Below are 23154 nucleotides of genomic sequence, written 5' to 3'. Positions count from 1 at the left end.
ATTTTGGATTATATCTCAATAGGTGAAGAAAAAAATACTACCATTACGAGTGATTGGAAGACGAAATTCTTTTACTAGGGAATAGAAAAGTATCAAAGGCCTCTTTAGGAAAAAAGGTAGTACTACTTACTACTATATCCCAGTGCAAGAAAAGGATCAAGTGAACAACAATCTTTGCACAAATACGATTACCAAAAAGATGGATTGTGTCTGGAGAAAAGCACAATCAAAAGCTGCAGAATGAATATTAAAATAGTTTTCCTAAAATGAAACATATAATGGTATCTAATTAATACATAAGTTAATAGTAGTACTACTACTTAGAAATTGGAATTTATCAAGATGATCAACTTTTTGTTCCAACATCTGATTTTTTTAGGCATAAATTGACAAAATCAATATTTCATCATTCAACACGGTTATAATTTTCACATATATTTATTTTAAACTTGTACGAAATCCGATATGGTTATATATAATTTTCCAAAAAACTATTTTTTAAGTTACAAACCGAAACCACCTTTTTCAGCATGAAGAGCTAGTTAGTAATGTTCCAATACGATATTGAATAAACAATCAGATTATAGTTCAATCCCACGGCTTCCCCATCCCAATTTTAAAAAGAATGCCATAAGTTATTATTTACATTTCGAATTTTGATGTTCCCAATTAGTATTAATGGCTCGAATTAAGCCACTCGTCAAAATTAAACAAATAAATAAAAACACACTTTACTAAAAGCTAGTACAAGAATAACTGGATCTGTGCCCATCACACCATTTCTAGTGTTATTATTTAATTCCTAATCCAAAAATACTCTCTCTATATAACCATATTCCAAAAAACTTGAAAAAAAATAAAACATTCAGCACAATAGAAGTCATGGCAAGAAACTACTACAACTTGTCTCTCTTCTTCCTCATCATCATATTTCAATCAATCTCCAAATCACACCCACAATCAAACTTCCCATCCGCAAATCTATTATGCATTAGTGAATGTGAAACATGCTCCGCCACATGCTCTCCGCCGCCATCTTTGCCGCCTCCAAATCCTAAACTTCCGCCTCTGCTGCCGATGCCGCCGCAATATTCTCCACCGGCGCACGACTACTCGCCACCTCAGCCATACTACTACTTCACTTCTCCCGCGACGTCATCACCTCCGCCTCCTCGTTCGAAGCCACCACCGCCGCCGCCTCTAGTTACTGTTTACAATCCGGGCGGCAACACGGTGCCGGCGCGCAACTTTTCGTACCCTTACTATTATTTTTATGTTGCAAATGCTGCTTCTGGAATTAGTCTTCCATATTTTTATGGGTGCTGCATTTCGATTATGCTTGTATTTTTTCACAATTTTTGTATGAATGTTAGGCGTATTTAAATTAGATCGTGCACTATTAGAAGGGTATGCATGTTTTGTTTAAAAGATAATTCAAGTTTTCATGCATCAAGCAATATAGATTCTATGAATATTGTTGAGCATTGGAATTTATATACTATCAGTGCCGGATCCAGAACTTTTTATTTGGGGTACGATATTTAACAAAAGTGATTTGTTCCTTAAAAATTCGAACGATTATTTTTCTTTTGTTAGATGTGAATTCCTTGTCTTGATATAATTATATAGTTATAAAAGATACTTTAAAATATAAATAAGTTATTTAGAACTTTTATATAGGTAGAAATATATTACTCCAATATTTGAAATTCTTATACAGATGAAACTATAATAATTGACATAAATTATCTAAGAATGATAATAAGAAGAGAGAAAAATATATTTGGAGTAGTAATTTGAGTGAAGTATAGTATTTGAGAAAAGGTATAGATAAAATGAAAAAATATATGGAGTAATTGAGAATAGTATGAAACAAATGAAACCGTAGTTGTATCCCTTTTTCTACATTGGTTCCACCAGTATAGTACCTAAAATGATACTATTATTTACTTCATTTTATGTTAGATCTTCTTTCTCTCTCTTTCTCCAAAGCTTTTAGGAAGTAAAAAATTAAAATAAAAAATAATATGAAATTATTAAATATATTAATTATAAAAATTAAAATTATATTTATTATTAAAATAAGTCATAGCAAAATTTAATTTTGATTATGATTTGATTATTTTTTTAACATTAAAAATCAATTTTTTAATTAAAACTAAATTTTAAATTTTAGTTAATTCTAATTTTTTTAATATTTATTATTAAAAAAAGTAATCAAATGAGAATCAAAATTAAATTTAGCTACAAGTTATTTGATAATTAAATTTATAATATAAATTTATTTCATATTTAAGAATTTCACAGTAGTATTTTTTATTTTAATTTTTTAGTTTCTAAATGTGTTAGAGAAAGAGGAGAGAAAGATGATTCGACATAAATAAAGTGATTGAAAAAGTGAAGTAAATAATATCCTTTTAGGTACTCAAACTATAAGAAAATATCATATTTAGTACTAATAGAGAGGGAGAAATAATATATCAAATCCAATACCTAGAAATAAAAGTTCATAAATGCCCTTCATGCCTTGAGGGGCATTTTGGTGCAAAATTGTGATGAATAGTGAAAAAATATCAAAAATGTGATTAAACCTTAGTTCAGAGACTATCTACGATATTTTTAAAGTTTATGTGTCATTTGCGTGCAAAACGCATGGACCATTTCAAAGAAAAATGAATGTTCACATATTGTCCTTTCAAGTTTTAATTTTGTTTATTCCAATATTTAACTAAAGTTCGTGTATTAGGTAGCAATAACACTTTCTCGTGCGTATCAAAATATATACACAATCAGAAGAATGTCGAAATTATGATGCCGGCGTGCATTATTAGTAATGTTTACGTGAAATAGATCTCAAATTACATTGGAAAATATATCTTTCATTTTGAATTAATAGATATGATCCTATGAGTCATATTTTTTAAATTTTTTTGATCATATGAGTCATATTCCATTTGCTAAAGATTAAATTATTATAGGATTGTCTAATTAAGATAGTAAGATTGGTTGACTTGAGATTAATTTTATCATGCGGAAAGTGCCAAGACGTATAAGGCAGAAATAATAATAAGTGGAATTGTCATGAAATTAAATATAGTACTATATCTACCTAATTGAGCAATATATATAAGACTTAATCTAATCTAATCTAATATTTAAGCCGAACACTGCTCGAGGTTAAAATGTCAATCATGTTAACTATAAAGAACCTATCTTTTAGGGATATAAAAATTAAGATATAATTACTTGCGTTTCAGATTTTTTAAAAATAATAGTAATAATTTAGAATGCAAAAGAAAGCATCATGTTGACGGTAAATTATCTCAATCTTTTATTTTTTAGGAGCTTCCATTTGTGTTTCCTAATTTTAATTGGAACACTAACAATAAAAGCATTATATGAAGCGTCGGTGATATAATTAGATACACAAGTTAGTCATGGTAATTAAATACTGTCTGTCCTATGATAAGTGACTTATTTAAAATACGGGTAGAAAATGACATTAATGTAATCTTAGCATTTTGAACACAAGCCTAAATACATTAATACATTAGTATCAGATTTTGGGATCAAGCAATGGCGGATTCAGGAAGTAAAAATCGTGGGGTCAGACTAACAATTAAAATATAATGCAGAGTACTCCCTCTGTCCGCAAATAGGAGTCTCACTTCACTTTTCCTATAAATGGTAATAGGATCTCACATTCCATTAACTTATTTTACTCACATTTCATTTAAAATTAATATATATACAAGTGAGACTCATATTCCACTAACTTTTTTTCCACTTACTTTTCTTAACATTTCTTAAAACCGTGTCACCAAGGAATGAGACTCCTAAGGGAGTGATATTTAAATATATTTCTAATAAAAAATATATTACAATTTAAATACCTCTATCATATGCTAAGCTAGCACTCTAGTATCGACATCAATTTCATTTTCATCCATTTCAATCTGGAATTGTTAGTATCCATTCCACGATTTTCCAATTGTTTTGGCTCTTGGTCAACATTACCACTATAAGAACTAAGGTCTTCTGAAAAATTATTTATCAGTTGATTTAAAAAAGATAACTATTATAGTATCTATTAAAATTAGGGCAAAAACTTAGGAGTGTTAGCTACTGCAAAATACTAAGTCAAAAAAGAAAATGATAAAACATAATTAAATGATGATCTGTGATTATACCAATTTTTTGTGCAAAGCCTCTGCCTTCTGCGCCTCCAAATAGTACTGAAGTTTAGTCTCTAGCTATAAAATTATGTTTAAACAAAATGTAGATTTGAAAGTCCAATTTATAAAGAAATTATTAGTTGTCATTTATATACTCTAAAGGCCCAATCTCAAACCTAAGCCCAACTAGATATCAATGGAGTCGTCGCCTTGTGAGGAAAAGCTGCGCTGCTTTGAGAAATCTTGGGGCAGACGTCTGGACGCAGTGGGATCGGGAGGCTGTTGGGAGACGTTTTCAGGCGGTTCTCCGGGTACGACGGTGGGGTCGGCCGACCCCACGCGACCCCACCTCCCTCCGCCGCTGGGATCAAGTATTACCAAACAATATACTCCACTCATTATAGAAATCAATTATGGGAACCGATACCCAAAAAATAAAATCCATATGATGTCTGAAAAAATCAATAGCATCGGCCCACTACCATGGGTCCATACTCAGGCCCAACAGACTACACCCAACACCTCCACTGGACTAACAACGACATCGTTTCACGGAAGGGGCATAACCGTCAATAAACAATGGATTACATTCTCAATCCAAACCCCTAAAAATTGAGGGGCTTTTCCCCTCTCTCTCTCTCTCTCTCTCTCTCTCACACACACACACACACACCACGTTCTCTCTCTCTACAACTCCGCGGCGTAGATCCGAGGAGTTTTGGCTCTTCGTCGCCGCAAAAATCAACATCTAAATCACCGACTCTCTCTTCAAATCTCTCTTTTTTTTCATTCAGGTAACTTCATTGTTTCTCGCTTTGAAAAAGCTCGCTTGTTATTCGTGGTTATGTATTCGCCGGATTAGGTTGATGTTGAGCTGCCTCGATTGTTTTGATCAGGATGGATTGCTTTGGTTTTTAACTTTTACCTTTTGTTTTCCCTTTATCTGAGTCGCTTGTGTATTTATTTGGAAGATCTGTTTGTTTGAAGAATTTTATTTATTTTTCTGAGATTTTGTTTCTCTGACAAGCTTGTATTTGCGTCCTGCTCGTGTTTTTTTCCTTCTGAACCACTAATTTCCTTATTGACCTTGGAGTGAGAACTGAACTGAAGACTTGTGCTTTCTTTGAAAAATTTACCTTTTGAGATTCGTAGCTTTTGAAGATTCGTTTTTAGCTTATTTTACGTGCGTTTTTTTTGGCTCGATCTTGTACTGCTACTGCATTGTTAAACCCGTAAGCTGCATTGAAATAGAATTCAGTTTATTTCGGTAATATGGAGGAGATTTCGTCCTCTACCTATTTTTTGATGTATGGAATCGCTGAACATTGTAGTTAAGTGCAATCTTATGTGGATGTTTGTTACTGACACAGTTCTTTCCCCAACCAGACACGAGTCATCTCTTGGTGTTGAAATAATTCAAAGAGTGTGATTTGTAATGTTGTATTCCTGCATCTTTGTTAGTTTTAGAACCAGAATAGTTTTTAGTGTCACAGTTGTTTAGGATTGATTTAGTTGTATTCACTCTAGTAGCTGGTGTTATGGTTAGAAGCTTTTATTTCTCTATTACTACATATTAATGGCCCAATTATTATTCCCTTATTTATGTTAGTCTTTTCGTGCAGTCATGGCTGGACTAGCACCCGAAGGTTCTCAATTTGATGCTCGCCAGTTTGATACAAAGATGAATGAGCTGTTAGTTTTCTGATTCACATGCTTCCATTTTGTTGTTTAATACTCAACAAAGAAGTTACTAGTACTAGTACTATTTTTTTGTTACTCCTTGTTTCCTTTACCCATTGCAATAAATGGTTACAGACTTGGAGCTGAAGGCGGCGAGGAATTCTTCACAAGCTATGATGAGGTCTACGACAGTTTTGATGCCATGGGCTTGCAGGAAAATCTTTTGAGAGGAATCTATGCCTATGGTACTCTGAACAAAATAATTCTAATAAACTTACTAGATTGCTTATCAATGTGAATATAATGTTTATGTATGAAACTAAATTATTCAGATCAATCCCAAATTATTTTTATTGGATCTGAGTGATGCAATGTGGCATCCTCTCCTCTTTATAGTGTTCTTACTATACAATTCTCTGAAGGTTTTGAGAAGCCATCTGCTATTCAGCAGAGAGGTATTGTCCCCTTTTGCAAGGGGCTTGATGTGATTCAACAAGCCCAATCTGGAACTGGAAAAACTGCAACCTTCTGCTCTGGGATTCTTCAGCAGCTAGACTATAGCATCGTTGAATGCCAGGCTCTTGTTTTGGCACCTACCCGTGAGCTTGCCCAGCAAATTGAGAAGGTGATGAGAGCGTTGGGTGACTATCTCGGTGTAAAAGTTCATGCTTGTGTTGGTGGTACCAGTGTGCGTGAGGATCAGCGCATTCTATCCAGTGGAGTTCATGTTGTGGTTGGTACTCCAGGACGTGTCTTTGACATGTTGAGAAGGCAGTCTCTGCGCCCTGATTACATCAAAATGTTTGTTTTGGACGAAGCTGATGAAATGCTCTCCAGAGGGTTCAAGGACCAGGTTCTCATATTTTCCTTTTCTAACTCACCTTCTCATTTGCTTTCTGTGCTGTAATCTTCTTGTGTTACTAGTGTATATCTAACACCTGTGATTTGTTCAATCAGATCTATGACATCTTCCAGTTGCTGCCTCCCAAGATTCAAGTTGGTGTGTTCTCTGCTACTATGCCACCAGAGGCTCTCGAGATCACAAGGAAATTCATGAACAAGCCCGTCCGCATCCTTGTGAAGCGTGATGAGCTAACCCTTGAGGGTATCAAGCAGTTCTACGTCAATGTGGACAAGGAAGACTGGAAGCTCGAGACTCTATGCGATCTCTACGAGACCCTAGCCATCACCCAAAGTGTCATCTTTGTCAACACAAGGCGCAAGGTCGACTGGCTGACCGATAAGATGCGCAGCCGTGACCATACTGTCTCTGCCACCCATGGTGACATGGACCAGAACACGAGAGACATCATCATGCGGGAGTTCAGATCTGGCTCCTCCCGTGTGCTCATCACCACAGATCTCCTGGCCCGTGGTATCGATGTGCAGCAGGTCTCCCTGGTCATCAACTACGACCTGCCGACCCAGCCGGAGAACTACCTCCACCGTATTGGACGTAGTGGGCGGTTTGGGAGGAAGGGTGTTGCTATAAACTTCGTGACCACTGACGACGAGCGCATGCTCTTCGACATTCAAAAGTTCTACAATGTGACTGTGGAAGAGCTCCCAGCCAACGTTGCTGACCTTCTCTAGAGAGAGAGAGAGGATTGAGGTGCCAGAGGTTAAATTTTCCCTTATCTTCCTAGGTTAGTTTTAACGTGTGAAAGAGGGAGATTTTAAGTACCATTATTTGGAGAGGACTTCGATCTCCCAACGTTATTGCTGTCCCAAAACTACAACATTTTTGGTTTCTGTCTTTGTACTGTAATTGTCAAAAGAATTTGGATGATATTTGGATTTCCTGGTCTCATTTTAAATTCACTTTTTTCGCTTCGTTTCACTTGTATGATATTCTTCTAGCATTGTAGGGTTATTTATATCGGTGAATATATAGTTCCAATGCTTTATTCTTGTTATAAAACTTGTAATCCACTCTAGAAGCTGGAAAATTTTGTTTAATGAAACAATTTGTTACTGTCGATATATGGTGATATATCACTGTCAGCTGGATAGACAGCGAAATGTGCTACGAGGGTTGAAATCTTGAAATTAGTTTATTTAAATTTTGAATGGTTCTATGTCTGCCCTTTTACTTATCCATATACAAAAACTGTAGTACTAGTATTCTTTTATTTCTAAAAAGAAGGAAGAAAATGAAGACTACGTTTTATTTGTGTGTACCAAGTGAGAGGTGTGAATTAATAATGGATTTATATTAAAGACCCAATGGCCATTTCCTAGAAACGTGTTACTATTTAACCGTAATTCCTCCTTGAAAAATTACAACACCAGATATAAAACTCACAAGAAACTCAACAACAAAAAACTACTCAAGTCAATGGCGAATTCCGACATGCAAATAGAGCCTTATTACGGACCCACCGGCGGCGATTTCCGGTCTTACAGCACTTCATCCGCCGCCGTGACTCCATACTACCAGACGCCGCCGCAGAAGCTGAAGAAGGATAAAAGGTCTTGGAGTCTTAGCGATCCAGAGATGCAGAGGAAGAAGAGGATCGTCAGCTATAAGGCTTACACCGTTCAAGCCAAACTTAAAGCCTCTTTTACAAGGAGTTTTCGATGGATTAAGGATCTTCTCTCTCATTAGTAATTCGTTTCTCTCCTTCCCTTTTCTTTTCATGTTTTTTTTGTTTTAATTTATGATTGTAATAAGTGAAATACTCGAGTATGTAATCAAGAAGAATTATTGAGGGCACGAAGATGAAACGTTTTACTAATTGAGTTGCGTTTCATATTCGAGTCTTACAAGTCATCTAATGTGTATGAGTTAAATGTGCGACCATTTTTATTCATTTTTATGAAGGTTGAAAGTACTCTTGTTTATGTGACGAAATTAGTTTGGAACCAATATATTTCAAGTTGGCATAAGCTTTATTGAATTTAAATCATTTTCATCTTGTGTAGTTGTGGTTTTTGTTACTATAATACTTCCAAAGTTTCATCGTTGATTTCTTCGGCATGTAGATGGAAGAAAAAGCAATGTAACTCTATCATTATATTATCCTCTGTATCTATAACACAGTTATTTAAAACCAAATCTTGAAATTCCAAGCAATCTTAAGAAACAAACCTATGATCATGATCAGAGACAAGGTGAGGTCAGTGGTGAAGGCTCTCGGCCTGAAGAAGGCCTTCTCGAATCTGTGAGGCGACGTCCTTGACAGCACCGGGTCCATGAGGAACAAACACGGCACTGGATTTGGAGGAGGCCCCGATCTCCTTCATCGTGTCAAAGTACTGAGTCACAAGAACCATGTCCATCACGTCCTTTGCTGAAGTCCCGGGCACGTTCTCAGAGAAGGCCAGCACACTGTCTCGTAGCCCATCCACGATTGCCTGGCACTGCCGGGCAATCCAAAGCCCGGACAAGTATTTGGACTCCGCCTCCCCCTCAGCCTTCTTGATTTGCAGAATCTTTCTCTGCGTCAGCCTTCTCATTAGTAGCAACCCTCATCCTAGAAGCTGTTTATTCACACACACACACTAAAAATTGAAATCGAGAGAGCGTTGTGCCAATACAAAGCCGTTGTCTCATTATAGTAGCAAACTTGCCTGCATTGATCTCATTCATAGCCTTCTTGACATGACGGTCGGGCTCTATGTCGACGATGAGCGTTTGGACAATCTCAAAGCCATAAGCAGACATCGCCTGCAGAAAGCAGGGAAAGAGTTTGAATAACGGAATGTAGGAACAGAATGGTGTGAACGAGCATCACCTTTTCGAGTTCTTGCTCCACGGATTTGGCTATCTCGTTCTTCTGCTCGAAAACAGAATCCAGTATCAATCTTAGCACACTAGCTCTGATGACTACACAATAAATCGGTTTAGCAACACATAATCGATTCAAAAAGAAGATACGCCGTCAAAGACATAGGCTTGGATCTGAGCCTTGGTGTTGGAGAGCTTGTAATAAGCATCGGCTGCGTTTTGTGCCACGGCCTGGTATTGAATGGATGCAACCACAGTAACAAACACATTGTCCTGAAACACCAAATCAAACACTGAAAATATGAAACAAGATGATAACACACATGCATGATGTTCAGACCTTGGTTTTGGTCTCACATCGAACATCGAGCTGTTGGACGCGCAGGGATAGCTTGCCGGCTAGTTTGTAGCTGAGAAACCAAGGCACGCAGTGACACCCTGGCTCGAGGACATCGCTGAACTAGCCAAACTTCTCTTTCATGCCAACAGTAGACTGATCCACTTGAATACAACACAGTGCTTGACCCATTTTTCCACACCTGATCATATATACAGTGTCAATTGCAAAATTCTACGTCCAAACATCGAATTTTCCATAATTTTTAGACTCCATTTATTAGTTAACAAAGTGGATCATACAAATTCAAATTCAGACGGTTGTAGAATTATTTCAAGTAGAAAAATAACAAGAATCTAGATTCAATAACACACTGCAAAAGAGGTTCTTGAATTGAACAGGGCCGTCCCGACAAAATCAGAGGCCCTGTGCAAAAATCTGGTGAGCTGGCAGACGCTGCAGAAGCGATCAACGATGGCTCTGGTGAGCTGGTCCCTGTTGCGGCGTTTGTCGATGAGGAACACCGAACACGAACAGGCGGCTCCCAGGTCTACGATCGGGAAAAGAAACCGATCAGAATTGGAGTCACGGTGCTAGAAAAAGGCCTGGGCGTTGCTATACAAGAGAAATAACTTTGTTGGGCTGAAAAAATAGGAATACATGTATATGGGCCGAAATATTTCAGAGGCCCCTGAAAATTGGGGGTCCTGTGCGGTCGCACAGGCCGCACGGGCCAAGGGACTGGCCTGGAATTGAACACCAACAAACTTGAAGAAAGTTTCTAAGAGCATCCACAATGGTTTTCGCCCAGCCATAGCCCAGCCATCGCCTAACCATAAACTCCTCCTGCCACATCATCAGCACTAAAAATCCTCCTGCCACATCATCAAAACAAGCAAATAGCCCAGCCATAGCCCAGCTACATCACTCAAAATTATATAAAACAAATAATGAACAATCACACAAAATACGGAATTAAATTTACGCCACAGATACGGGAAAATGCAACAATTTTATTTAAAATTTAAAAAAATTACATTTTAAAAAATTACAAAAATAAAAAAAACTAACTCCGAGTAGTCCTCCGTGCCCAAGTGGTGTGAATGAAGTGCAAATCGTGTATATATAGTGTTTCGAAAATTGAAAATTAAAAAAAAAACTGTTGGGCTATGCGTTGGGCGATCCGGGCGCTACAATGGCGCCGAGCGGATCGCCCAGCTGATTTTGACCGCCTAGCGCTAGGCGAAATTCATTTCCGAAAAACCGCTCGGCGGTTTTCGGCTCCTGCAATGGTTCGCCTAGCGACCGCTTAGTGCCGGCGCTCGGCTAGGCGGTGCGCTAGGCGCCATTGTGGATGCTCTAAACTACACACGTTGTATATATAACAAATAGAGAGGAAGAGAAAAAAATACACGTGTACCTTAATTCCTACGCACAAAATTCTTGAATTTTTTTGTTAGGGTTTCTGCGCTGCTGGTTGCAAAAGTCAGATCTACGGAGTACTTCAAGATTTTCCGGGAATTACTTACTTTTATATTGAGTTTTTTTTTGTAAGGAAACTATGGATTAATAGAATATATAAAAAAATATATTAAATTTATAAATATAGTTATAGTATATTTATTTTATATATACGACATATTATGATAGTTATGTTTGACATTAAATTTAATAAAAAAATAAAATACAGTAGTATAAAATTATGACCTAAATCCTATTATGCCAATGCCATAATGTTAAAAAATTATTTCCCATAATATATATTGTCAAGGACTCAAGGATGTTCACTCTAAAATTAATAATACTGTACATTCAATCATAAATAACTAGTACTGGTATTTTAAATTTGTAATTATCTTTATTCTAGAAAAGAGCTAATGAGGAAGAGTTTTTGTCTAATAAAGTAAACATGCATTTAACAAAGTAACACGTTTGAGTTGATAAGACTAGTTAGTATACAGACATCTGCAAGACCTCAATTCTGCACTAACACTCTGGAACTTGCATCAGTTTTACAACAGAAACCCTAGAAAGATCAAGTCCAATGATGATGGAAACGAGCTTGCAACGAACGGAACTGCACTATTCGCACCACGTTAGATTTCCCACGATCAAATATTTACCGGGAAGGCTTCCAGCAGAGGGCGCTAGGTACGTGATTTTCTTGCTGCGTTGGTCACCGATCAAAATAAGATTATGCAAATTTCAAACCATAGTTGCACTTAAAAGAAGGGGGTTTTCAGGTCTGTTGTACCTTTCGAAGTTGATATCAGTGACCCAGATGAAGCCAGCAACATTACTAACAGAGACGAGGAAAAAAAATCAGAAAGTGAATTTCATTCCTCATTTCCAAATTAAATATACTAGTACTACTAGTTAAGAAGCCTGAAAATGTTATAGTTTTCGTTTATTCCCCTTGCATGAGTGCTCATAGAGATGAGTGATAAACCAAATGCCGATCCAAATTTGATGGAAGTCATACGTAAGCATCAAGATGCTACTAACTGTCTAATAAGGAAATCGGTACCTGGACATGATTTCGTCTGGTTCTTTAGCAAACGAGACAGCTAATACAAGATGGTGCAAGTCTTGGTTTACACTAACAGGAGCCACTCTTAAGCGATCAGAGACTGGTTCTGCGCCAACTGGCAGAGCAGAGCGAGGGGCTTGGGGTCCACCACCAATACGATAGATTAACAAATCACTGAAATTGGCTGTGTTAGAATGAGGGGAAAGATCATTCGCAGGGCCATAGAAGTACTCCTGCAGTCAGGGGAAAGGGCAACTCAGTGGAGGAACACAGGAAAAAAAAAAGAGCAGCGCTGGTAATGCAGAATTAAATAGCCATGTTATTAGTTTGAAGATGCATACACGTATCCTAGAGCCCCTGGCCTTCTGACGGACTTTTGCATTTCTCGAGACAACACCGCCTGACTTCTGAAGCTTCACCACATCTACATTAGGTTTACTTTTCAAAACATCTCTAAGCATGCTCCAAAGCTTTTCCTGCAGACATGTTCAAGTTCCAAAGAAAGCAAGAAGAAGCGATATCACAAGTAAGACTTTGATGTACAAGGCAAGAACCGTCTTCAGACAGCCAAACAAATAACACGTCCAGGAGTCACGCTCAGACCAGCAAAAAACAGATACCTGGCCCAAAACCAATACAACTGAGGCGTTGAACGTATCAATTGCATGCAGCAGTAACTGCCAAGAGAAGAAAATAATTAGAAGAGATCTGAGATGACTCTTTCCTTAACTCATGAAAGGCATATTTGCCATTTGAAAATTTATTAAATCAAATACCTCATAACCAACACCCTCAATCCACCCCATGGTATTAATCACCATGCCTGCAGCTCTAGATTCAACATTTCCAGCAAACTGCTTCTCCAAAACTTGAGCAAGCTCCTTCACCAATACCTTGTACAACTCTACGTTGGCACTGTTAAGCACCAAATCCAAGTGAGTAAGGACTAACAATTGAGAAAATGAACTTCTCAAAAAGCGACGAGTGAGTACTAGGAAACTGAGAACCTTAGGCACTGAGGATAGATTCAATTAAAAAAAGCCAATTTTATTACCTAGGGGTTACATGGCCATGGAAGTAAACTAGAGGCATATCAAGAGGAATGCCCTCCACTGGATCAATAGGAAGCTCAATTGGAGTTGCAGCTATACATCCAGGAATTGTTATAGATCCTTGGCCTATGTCTAAATCTACAAAGGTAGGTTTCCATCCCTGTTTAGCTGCCCAGCTTAGAAGCATTCTTGACAATGTACTCTTTCCAGAATCAGTAGGCCCCACGACAATAATCCTTGGCCCCTGAAGAAACAAGACCATGAGATCAGTTCATACATGCAATAGAGTATGGGCAGAAGTTAATACATCTAAACAAATTCCATAAGAGCAGAAATTCGTGTCATTTAATCACAAAGAACCATGTCTTTAAGGGATCATATTGAGCTGCGCCTTGCACAGGTTAGAGCATAATGAAGTAGGGGTGAACCCTTTATCTTATCCCCCATGTAAATCATTTACTTATCTCAACTCAACAAGATATTATCCCATTACTATGTGGAGTCAGCAAACATGGAGGTTCTTCATATCCTCCATGCAATAGAGTATGGGCAGAACACTCACAGTTTTACTATGGATTGATGCTCTCTCCATGGTTATGAATGTTTAATGAATATACAAAATACAGGGCAGGTAACACTATCTCAAAAGGAAAAAATGTAAATAATTCCAGAATATATAATAACAAACATAAAGAGAAACTAGATGAGTAAAAGAACTCTATTTCCTGTCGCCCACGATCATGAACATAATGCTACCTGAGAATCATCAGAATCACTGGGTGAATCCTTAGCACGATTTCTTCTAGCATCCAGCAAGGCATGCACATTGATATAGCTGATCATGGGGGTCTAATCCACACACAGAGAAACATTTAAATACAACAGCAGTGATGGAGTCATGGAGCTAATGTGGATAAACATGATAAAATAACAGTACCTCATCAGCTGTATAATCAGTTTCAGTAATGCCATCAATTTCAATTGTAGCTCCATACCAGGTAAAAACCTGGTCCGTTCAACATAACTTTCAATCAGAACTCTCACTCAATAACGGAAATACAAACAATAATGATAATCTGAACAAAATCCCTTTCAGCTACACATCTTAATGCAAATGGTTTTTCAAATTGGACATAACACCAATTATTCTCACAAATCAAAGTGCAATTGAAGAAGAAACTAGTCAAATTGAACATATAAAGGAAAGAGCGGGATAAGAATCAAGTCTAAATTGCTATAACAGTGTTTGCGTAATAAAGGAAATAAATTATCAAAATCACTACTACATACAGCAAATTTGTGACCGGGAGGAAACGTGAGGCGAATCTCGGGCGGAATCTCCGAGCCGAAAATCTCGGCGGTGCCGGTGAGCAACCGGAGGCGAAGGGGAAAATTGGGGCCGACTTCAACTCTCAACTCACATTCTTTATCAAGCTTCACCTGCCTCACTGTTTCCGAGCTACCTGGCGGCGCGGTCTGAGCAACGGCGGGGCCGCCGTAAGCCATTCAAAGCAGTTTCGATGTTTTGGAGTAATAGAAATAACAAATTAATCAGTTCCAGTAATTACTTCATGCTCTTTGAAAAACTTTAAGGCTGTATATGCAGGGCAGAAGGAGAACCGCCGGCGTAGGGTGGCGGCGGCGACAGTAGGGATGCCTCAATCAGACTTTGGAAAAGAAAATGTAATTAAAATAGTAGTACTACTACATTATTAATGGAGAATTGAATCATTAAAAACTAAAAATTTGACTACTTTTATTACACTACAAAATACAAATCAACCAAATAGAAGTGTGTATGTAAATATGTATGCCAATTTTGCCAGGAATACGTTAATCTTTCCATATATGAATGAATATTTCATCTAAAAAAGGCTTGTGTTTTATGATTTCAATAAAAACTATAGACTGAAGAATGAAGATGAATAATCGAATTGATTTGTTGTTTAAAAAAAAATAAAATAAATTTAAGTGATTTGTGTCGTTTTTATGTGATTGGGAAGAGACTAAAGAAAGTTCTATAGCGCTAGTATATTTTTTCAACTATATTGTGTTTTTTAATGTATCTTCTATATAATCCAAGTCAACTAAACTCTATTTTCACTGAAGTTTATATTCATGGACTTGAACCATATTTACGAATAATGTCAATTCCATAAATATTGGAAATTGAATCAATAAAATAAATAAGAAAAAACACTTAGGGGTTTATTTGTTTCATTCCATAAAAATAATACTCCATTTTGTTAATTTGGTCTATCATAAAAAAATCTTTATATAGTATGCTCTTTTCTCCGTTCATAATATTATAATCTTATTTTCTTTTTATCTTTCTTATTTTAGTATGTATTAAAACTTTAAAACTATTACAGTACATTTTTCAAATTGATAGCATTAAACATGAATTGAAATTTGATTTTTATTGGACAAATTTCGCTAAGAATTTCGTAATCAGTTATTTTATTGTTTTAAGAATATGGTAATAGCCTACAATAGTTTCCAGATTCCAGGAAGCAAGGAAATAGGTGTGGATATATAAATCAATTCATAATAGAGTGAACTACAAAATTAGCCCCGACGTATGGCTGATTGAACGCTGGAGGTACCTATGTTTCAAAAAATGCACCAGACGCCTCTACTTATGAGTATAATATCATTAAATCATTTTTTCACTATTTATGGTCTTCCATGTCCTTCTCATCCTTTTTTTTCCAAAATGCCACTAAGGGCATTTCGGCCTTTCCAATCATTCATCATTACATTTCATTAATATAAATAAATATGAATTATAAGAATTTTATAAAATAAATTATTAAAATAATAATTTTTATATAAACATATAATACCAATAAATTATAAATACTAGAAATATAATACACATATTAATCGAATGATTTAATGGCAATTAAATATATTTTATTCTCAAATTATTTTCCTTAAGAAATAATAATAAAGATTAAAGTATACTACTAATATACAAAAATTATTTTCACCACAATCTTTTAAAACTAATTTATACTAGGAATATATAAAAATTCTTATTACTATAATATTATTAACACTAAAAATGGCTAACGGCAAGAGGGAGAAGATTGCAACACCCCATTTTAAAACTATTTTCAACTTCTCAAAAGTGTTAAATAATTGAAAGATCAGAATACCCTTGGGTGACATTTTGGAAAAAAAATGAGAGTGAGAAGGGTAAGAAAGACCATAAATAGTGAAAATGACTTCAAACGATATTATACCCATACAGGTGTCTTGTGCATTTTTTTTAAATATAGTTACATATGTGCTAATTTTGTAGTTCAACAGAATTCAGTTTTTAGAAGACCAATTCATAAAGAATTCAGTTTTTAGAAAACCAATTCAAATTGAGTTTTTATATTTCTAAGAAAAGACTCCTTTTCATTCCTACTTTGGAGGTTTATTTTCTTGTTCTAGAGATTCGGATTTGGCTGTTGATTACGAATTTTCTGGGATTGAATCCCTGCATTTTCTTTCTCGAGAGTATAAAGATCCCATTTTGATTGAAACCCTGTCGCGATTTCATGGCGATTGTGTTTGGATTGTGAAATCGTTTCTCCGATTCTTGCTGTGAATGTTGATGAATCTTGATTTCAGCTTAGAAGACTGGCTTGTGAACATAGATTTTGTTCTCAGGCCTTTGATTCTGCCTGTTGGGAATAAATCGTTTTGCTTCTCTATTCCAAGAGATAGATGGGATAAGGAGTTTTATAAATTGAAGGGTGGATAAAAAAAATCTGCTGTTAGTCTTTTCTTCCTGATTTTGGTTGAAAATTGGGCTGGATCTTTGTGATTGAATTGTTGAGATTAGGTTTCGAAGATGATGAATTCTTCACAGGGTTCTACCCTTTCATCGAATGTGACTGGATTTGCTGGGGCAGCTTCTGCTCATAGAGAGGCCAAGTACATAGATACAGTTCCTGTGTATGTAAAGGAGCTCATTGCTGGTGGTGCAGCTGGTGGAATTGCTAAGACAGCCGTTGCCCCGTTGGAACGTACTAAAATACTTCTGCAGGTGCTGAATTGTTTTTTGATGTTGAATTAGTTGATTGAATGTTTGTTTGTGCTTATTGAATTCTGATCTCATGATTTAGCAAGAGTGGATTTTGATGTTATAACGTTGTATTTGAGCTGTTGGTGAGATCGAGTCTCGTGTGAGGTGTTTATGCCATTCATAGTCAAAGGATTGAATAATCATCACATGAAAAGTTGTTGGTGCAACATTTCCTTGTGATGTTATGATATATTTGTGTTGTTGGATTTGGTTAATTGTTCCGGTATTTGGTTGAGATCAAGTGCAAGTCTCACATGATTGCATTAGGTAATTTGCCATTATTGGAGAGATCAAAGGGTTCAATGATCATGACTATGCAAAGTTGTTGATGCGACGTTTCCTAATCATGCGAGTTTCGATGTTGTAATCCCAAATTACTTAGTGAATTGGACTTTTTGTATGGTTGGGAGCAAGTTTCATATGATTGCATTATATAGAAATCCAAAATTTCAGTGGATTAAAATGTCAGTACCTACTCCGTACTTGTCAACATCGAGCATGTATGGCAGTTTATCCTATTATAGTACAAGGTTTCTTATATGTAAATAAAAGTATTTGAAATCGTGTTTGAGTAGTGGTTTGGATGCCATGAGTTGCATGCCTCCTGCATCCATCTCTTATTTTTGAAACCTAAACTAGTAGATATTCCTGTAGCTACTTAAGCTTAACTATTTGATTGTTCTCCAATAGAGTTGAAGATACCCTATCATTTTCACCTTCACACAAGAAAATGAATTTTTTGCTTGAATTTGACATGTTTCTACTCTGTTCGCCGATGCTCTTGTAGACTAGAACTCAAGGTTTTCATTCTCTTGGGATTTACCCCTCGTTGAAGAAGCTACTGAAGCATGAAGGCGTGGCAGGATTTTACAAGTAAGTGTCAAACCATTGATTTCGAGTCATCACCAGAATGTCCATTTGGCTCATTATTTTTTGTTCCTTCCTGTTTTCTCGTGATACAGAGGAAATGGAGCAAGTGTACTTCGGATTGTACCCTATGCAGCATTACATTTCATGGCCTACGAGCAGTATCGTTCACAAATCTTGGATAACTACTCGGCTTTGGGAACAGGGCCCGTTGTGGATCTCTTAGCTGGCTCGGCCGCTGGTGGGACTGCAGTTTTATGCACTTATCCACTAGATTTGGCTCGCACCAAACTCGCCTACCAGGTAAGCATTTGAATTTCTCTTTTTTCAAGTTAAATTGAGAAATTCAAGATTCAACCAAATTTTATGAGCTTATGTGTCTGAACCGGTCAAATTATAGTACCATGAAATTTGTTCTTTCAATCGAATGTTTAAACCTGTGTTGAAATTTCATTTGTTATTCCTATTTTTAAGGTTGTAGACACAAGAGGAGATTTGAAGCACGGGACGAGGCAGTTTCATTCCAATCCTGGTTACACTGGAATTGGAAACGTATTCAAGAAGGTCTACACAGAAGGGGGAGTCCGAGGTCTATACCGAGGCATAGGTACTGTACATGTTAAATTTGATTAAACTATTCCATCTTATATTAGAGGCCAATGCACTAATTTTCTACTACTTGTTTGCTACTAATAATAATCCAAATTTTGCAAAATTTTACAAACATCAAGAATTTCTTCGTGCAGGTCCAACACTAATAGGTATACTTCCATATGCTGGCCTTAAATTTTATGTTTACGAGGAGCTGAAGAGGCACGTCCCCGAAGAACACCAGAAGTCGATTGCAATGCGGCTATCTTGTGGAGCCATAGCTGGTGTACTTGGACAGACATTGACATACCCCTTAGATGTTGTCAGGAGGCAGATGCAGGTATTGTACCATCGCTTCTCTTGTTTATTTTCATCCATAGATAAAAATAATACCGACCACATTTACTAATGGGAGGGGCTCGCTTCCATTTGCAACCTTCATCACAAGGTCGAGCATCTGCAACCTTCATCACAAGGTGGTCACGTGTATAAGAGCACGTGGGAGGGGCTCGCTTCCATTTTCCGTAATCATGGTTGGAGGCAGTTGTTCGCTGGCCTAAGCATCAATTACATCAAGGTAACATATGAACAAGAGACACAAATCTTAAGATCTCGCTTTTCTGGTCATTTATGGTTGCTAAGTTATTGAACACGAGCCTCAAGTCTCGTACAGTATTTTTCACATGTAAACAACTTTATCGAGACGAGCTAGTTTTCTGCTCTCTAGCTAAAAAAACTGCTGCTTGATCCTTTCCTGCAGGTTGTACCATCTGTTGCAATTGGTTTCACAGTTTATGACTCGATGAAGACTCGGTTGCAGATTCCTCCTCGTCAGAAATCGAGCTCGACTGCATCAGCATGATCTTGCTGCTCTACTACCTAATTTACTAGAACAGAGATCGACTTTAAAATAGAAGATATGAAACTCTATGTATGTAGATGAAAATTTTCCATAAATTCCAATTTTCTATTCAGAATTCAAAATTTACTTTTGTATTGCCACAAATGGTCAAGAATTACAAGGCTTCGACACATTATACCCAACCTTCTAAAATAGGATGTGGGACTTTCATCACTACACCAATCCAAACTATATGTATTGAGCAAAAATTAAAACAATATTCCTTCCCTATAATCCAGCCAAATTCATAAATTTCTTGATCTCATCATACAAAACCAAAACAGCTGCAGCGCCTGTGCTCCTAAAAATATTCGACATTGCGCCGCGGTAAAATGAGGTGAAACCTTCGACCTTGTATATCGTCCTCCAGCAGTCGAGCGTTGTCCTGTACATCGGCCTCTCTGTGCCGGACTGCATCATCATCCGCCTCCGAACCGTGTCGAGCGGGTACGACAGCATCCCGGCCACTGTTGTCACGGCCTGGGCAGCGGCCCAGCGCTTCCATAGCGCAACGTCTGAGCTGGACTTCTCAGCCATCTTCTCTTTCATGGTGTCGAACCCGCCAAAGTAGAGGCCCCGATGGACAACCATGCCCTGTAGAGAGGCCAGGATGCCCTTGTAGACTCCCCGGACTCCATCTTTTCTATATACAGTGCTTAGGAAATGACCGATGCCTCTGAACTGGCGCGTCTCCATTCTCCCAAGATCGGCGGCTAGACGGGTGTGGGCTATGTCGAGGGGATAGATGATGATCAGCGTCATGCAGCCCGCTGCAGATCCAGCAAGGAAGTTGGCAGAAGGGCCGGAAAGAAGACTGCCTTCGCGTGAGTTCCCACGCAGAATGTTCCTATAAAGGTCCTAACAAAACATACACAAAAATCAAGTCAGCCATATTGGTATAAAATAACAAGATTCTATCAACGTTTTTCAGATCCCTTTACTGCAATCCAACAAACAATGAGAAGCAGGTCTGTGATGGTATACATTAAGCTGTTCAGATATGACCCATAGGTCATACATTTTCTAAATCCGTGCGAATGCATTTTAGTTGGTTTTTACGGGACTTGGGCCGAAACACGTGAAGCAAGTAATCTTAACTAAGCAGTAGGCATGTTTATTTTCTGATTTTGCTGTTGGCCTCCGCTTCAGACCGAATTCAATTTCCACAACCAAAAATTGTACATTAAGATGGATTTCACACTCAACAACTTCAGGCAAAACCAAATCTACTGATTCATGGACTGATGCAACCCGTCTCCCCTTAAAACTATGGATAGTTTTGGACCTGAAATCACATGGCCCTAAGATACTAGAAATTTATAGCAAATGAACAGAGCCTTGATGACCTCAGTAATCATACTATGAGAAACACTCAACTCCATAAGGCCATGCTCAAAGTCTAAAACAATGAACCAACTGTTCACCTATCCACAGACACGTGTAAGATTCGGCCGGAAAATTTTCTTCCTCTCCCCACCACTAAACCCCATCCCAAGCACTGATCTTTTAGACAAAATGCTGAGATTTGGAACAGGAGAAAAGAAAGAAGAAAAATGAAAATTAATTTGTTTCCAATGAACAAAGCACTTGGCTTGCCCTACTATAAATACATTGACTAGCTCGTCAAGAGGGCCTAAATATCACTGCATTGCCCGTCATTTCAGAAAGTAAATCGCCCATATAATATTAAGCTTATGAAATTTGGTCATAGAAGTCACCAATAACCAATTACCTAATGAAGTATGTGATCCTAAGTTCTAACCAATTTGTTAGTTTTCTCAACCTTAACAAAGAACCTCAAAGGAATACATCATACAAATCACCTCATATTTATCACGTGATTCGCACTGTAAGAAATACAGGCTACATTGCACATATACGCCATTGCAAACTTATCCATTGAGCTCCCCAACCCTATCCCCGCCCGTTCTCACTTCTCACAGCTACCATTTCCCACAAATAACACCAACCAAACAGCTAAACACTCTCAAGCACAAAATCATCACTAATCACCAACCAACAAACCTATTCAGCACATGTCAAGCAGTAAACATGAACAATCCACAACCATGATCTCAACACTGGAACCACAGTATCCCCTTCATCAATACCTAATCCACATTCTTAATTCCACACAAACACAAACCAAACAAAATAGTACTAGTAGTAAGTAGTTAAAAATTCAATCAATTTCTGTTACCTTGAGAGAGAAATTGAGGGCAACAGAGGGGTAATATCTGATGACGCTGCTGCCATTCCCTCTCCACAGGGACAAGACCCCTTCCTCTTTCACCGTACGGCCAATGCAATCAATCATCCCTCTAAACCTACGGTGGCTGCCGCCGGCCAATATAGCCGCATTACTCTCCTGCGTCTGCAGCAGCAGCTTCGCCCTCTCTATTGGGGCCACAATCGTGTGCACGACGCCCCCCATCAGCGCCGCCGCCGTCAGATCCCGGTGGAAACTGCTCAGACACGTGGACGGTCTAAATTCTCTCCGATCACCGCCGCCCTTCAGCTTCTCCTCCTCCGCCGCCGCCATTACTCCCTTGATGAAGAAAAGATTCAATTTTTCCCACCTTTTGTCCGCGGTTCTGATTGGATTGCTTCCGGGAATCAAATTTCTACGCCTGAGGTCTCGAATTCATGTTTAATTAAACGATTTTCTGTGCAGGGTGTTGTATTTAGGTTAATTGTGTTTGTTGTATTTAGGTGGATAAAAGCTGATCAAAGTAGATATAGTGTGTATAGTGTGTTGAGAAAGACAAACCAACTAGGCTTAGTAAACGAATCAAATTCCAAATGCTAAGAGATTCATATTGTATCGTAGAAAGTTAGACCATCCACAACGGGACTCGCCGGCGTCTCGCGTCTCGTCTCAGCGAGACGAGACCCCGGCGAGACGCGTTGCAGCCTCCATCTCGTCCCGTCTCGTCGCGCGTCTCGTCGCGCGACTCGTCTCGCCGAACCAGGAGACGAGCTGGCTCGCCACGCGCCTCGGCGACGTGGCGCAGCCCGGCGTCGTGCGTGACGCCCACTCGCCGGCCCGCGAGTGGGCGTCGTCACGTGCTGACGCAATAAATATTTTTTTTTAAAAAAAAATCGAATTTAAATAAAAAAAAAAAAATTTGTAACGGTATTATTACCGCCTCCGGAGGATGATTAGCCCTTCCGATTAATTTTTTTTTATTTTGTGTGTTTTTTTATTTT

At 37.8% G+C, this 23154-nt stretch overlaps 4 protein-coding genes and 1 pseudogene across 4 annotated transcripts; 2 read left to right on the top strand and 3 right to left on the bottom strand.

Annotated features, from left to right (window-relative positions):
* The first annotated feature begins 4793 nt into the window (after positions 1-4793).
* LOC121810014 (eukaryotic initiation factor 4A-2-like) lies at positions 4794-7695 on the top strand. Its single transcript, XM_042210885.1, has 5 exons — positions 4794-4969; positions 5798-5867; positions 5991-6100; positions 6278-6708; positions 6813-7695. Exons 2-5 carry the CDS (start codon positions 5800-5802, stop codon positions 7446-7448), a joined length of 1245 nt encoding a protein of 414 aa, XP_042066819.1. The 5' UTR covers positions 4794-4969; positions 5798-5799; the 3' UTR covers positions 7449-7695.
* A 1280-nt stretch (positions 7696-8975) lies between these two features.
* Positions 8976-10687, bottom strand: LOC121807142 (annotated as a pseudogene).
* A 1179-nt stretch (positions 10688-11866) lies between these two features.
* On the bottom strand, positions 11867-15320 carry LOC121809714 (protein CLP1 homolog). Its single transcript, XM_042210481.1, has 10 exons — positions 14795-15320; positions 14442-14510; positions 14261-14353; positions 13507-13748; positions 13229-13367; positions 13073-13129; positions 12794-12928; positions 12450-12685; positions 12177-12221; positions 11867-12089 (listed from the first exon to the last, which is right to left on the bottom strand). The coding sequence occupies exons 1-10, from the start codon at positions 15008-15010 to the stop codon at positions 12005-12007; spliced, it is 1317 nt and encodes a 438-aa protein (XP_042066415.1). The 5' UTR covers positions 15011-15320; the 3' UTR covers positions 11867-12004.
* A 1490-nt stretch (positions 15321-16810) lies between these two features.
* Positions 16811-20035, top strand: LOC121806237 (mitochondrial carrier protein CoAc1-like). The gene is made up of 7 exons (XM_042206214.1): positions 16811-17546; positions 18373-18458; positions 18548-18755; positions 18927-19059; positions 19199-19383; positions 19492-19620; positions 19804-20035. The coding sequence occupies exons 1-7, from the start codon at positions 17352-17354 to the stop codon at positions 19903-19905; spliced, it is 1038 nt and encodes a 345-aa protein (XP_042062148.1). The 5' UTR covers positions 16811-17351; the 3' UTR covers positions 19906-20035.
* Positions 20018-22704, bottom strand: LOC121806238 (probable ADP,ATP carrier protein At5g56450). Its single transcript, XM_042206215.1, has 2 exons — positions 22145-22704; positions 20018-20802 (listed from the first exon to the last, which is right to left on the bottom strand). The coding sequence occupies exons 1-2, from the start codon at positions 22484-22486 to the stop codon at positions 20173-20175; spliced, it is 972 nt and encodes a 323-aa protein (XP_042062149.1). The 5' UTR covers positions 22487-22704; the 3' UTR covers positions 20018-20172.
* Positions 22705-23154: the final 450 nt, after the last annotated feature.

The sequence above is a fragment of the Salvia splendens genome, chromosome 6 (assembly GCF_004379255.2).
Source record: "Salvia splendens isolate huo1 chromosome 6, SspV2, whole genome shotgun sequence".
NCBI classification, from domain to species: Eukaryota; Viridiplantae; Streptophyta; class Magnoliopsida; order Lamiales; family Lamiaceae; genus Salvia; species Salvia splendens.
This window is presented reverse-complemented; position numbering and strand designations above follow the sequence as displayed.

What these genes read in the sequence shown, in the direction of transcription:
- LOC121809714 (XM_042210481.1), bottom strand. Translation starts at nt 15,010, where the DNA reads ATGGCTTACGGCGGCCCCGCCGTTGCTCAGACCGCGCCGCCAGGTAGC. An exon ending in CATGGCCATGTAACCCCTAG is followed by an intron (nt 13,368 to 13,506) that starts GTAATAAAATTG and finishes GGTGCTTAACAG; the next exon opens with TGCCAACGTAGAGTTGTACA. An exon ending in ACTGATATCAACTTCGAAAG is followed by an intron (nt 12,090 to 12,176) that starts GTACAACAGACC and finishes TGACCAACGCAG; the next exon opens with CAAGAAAATCACGTACCTAG.
- LOC121810014 (XM_042210885.1), top strand. Translation starts at nt 5,800, where the DNA reads ATGGCTGGACTAGCACCCGAAGGTTCTCAATTTGATGCTCGCCAGTTT. An exon ending in GAGAGGAATCTATGCCTATG is followed by an intron (nt 6,101 to 6,277) that starts GTACTCTGAACA and finishes AATTCTCTGAAG; the next exon opens with GTTTTGAGAAGCCATCTGCT. An exon ending in CCAGAGGGTTCAAGGACCAG is followed by an intron (nt 6,709 to 6,812) that starts GTTCTCATATTT and finishes TTGTTCAATCAG; the next exon opens with ATCTATGACATCTTCCAGTT.
- LOC121806237 (XM_042206214.1), top strand. Translation starts at nt 17,352, where the DNA reads ATGATGAATTCTTCACAGGGTTCTACCCTTTCATCGAATGTGACTGGA. An exon ending in GGCGTGGCAGGATTTTACAA is followed by an intron (nt 18,459 to 18,547) that starts GTAAGTGTCAAA and finishes CTCGTGATACAG; the next exon opens with AGGAAATGGAGCAAGTGTAC. An exon ending in GCACCAAACTCGCCTACCAG is followed by an intron (nt 18,756 to 18,926) that starts GTAAGCATTTGA and finishes CCTATTTTTAAG; the next exon opens with GTTGTAGACACAAGAGGAGA.
- LOC121806238 (XM_042206215.1), bottom strand. Translation starts at nt 22,486, where the DNA reads ATGGCGGCGGCGGAGGAGGAGAAGCTGAAGGGCGGCGGTGATCGGAGA. An exon ending in CCCTCAATTTCTCTCTCAAG is followed by an intron (nt 20,803 to 22,144) that starts GTAACAGAAATT and finishes ATGTTTTGTTAG; the next exon opens with GACCTTTATAGGAACATTCT.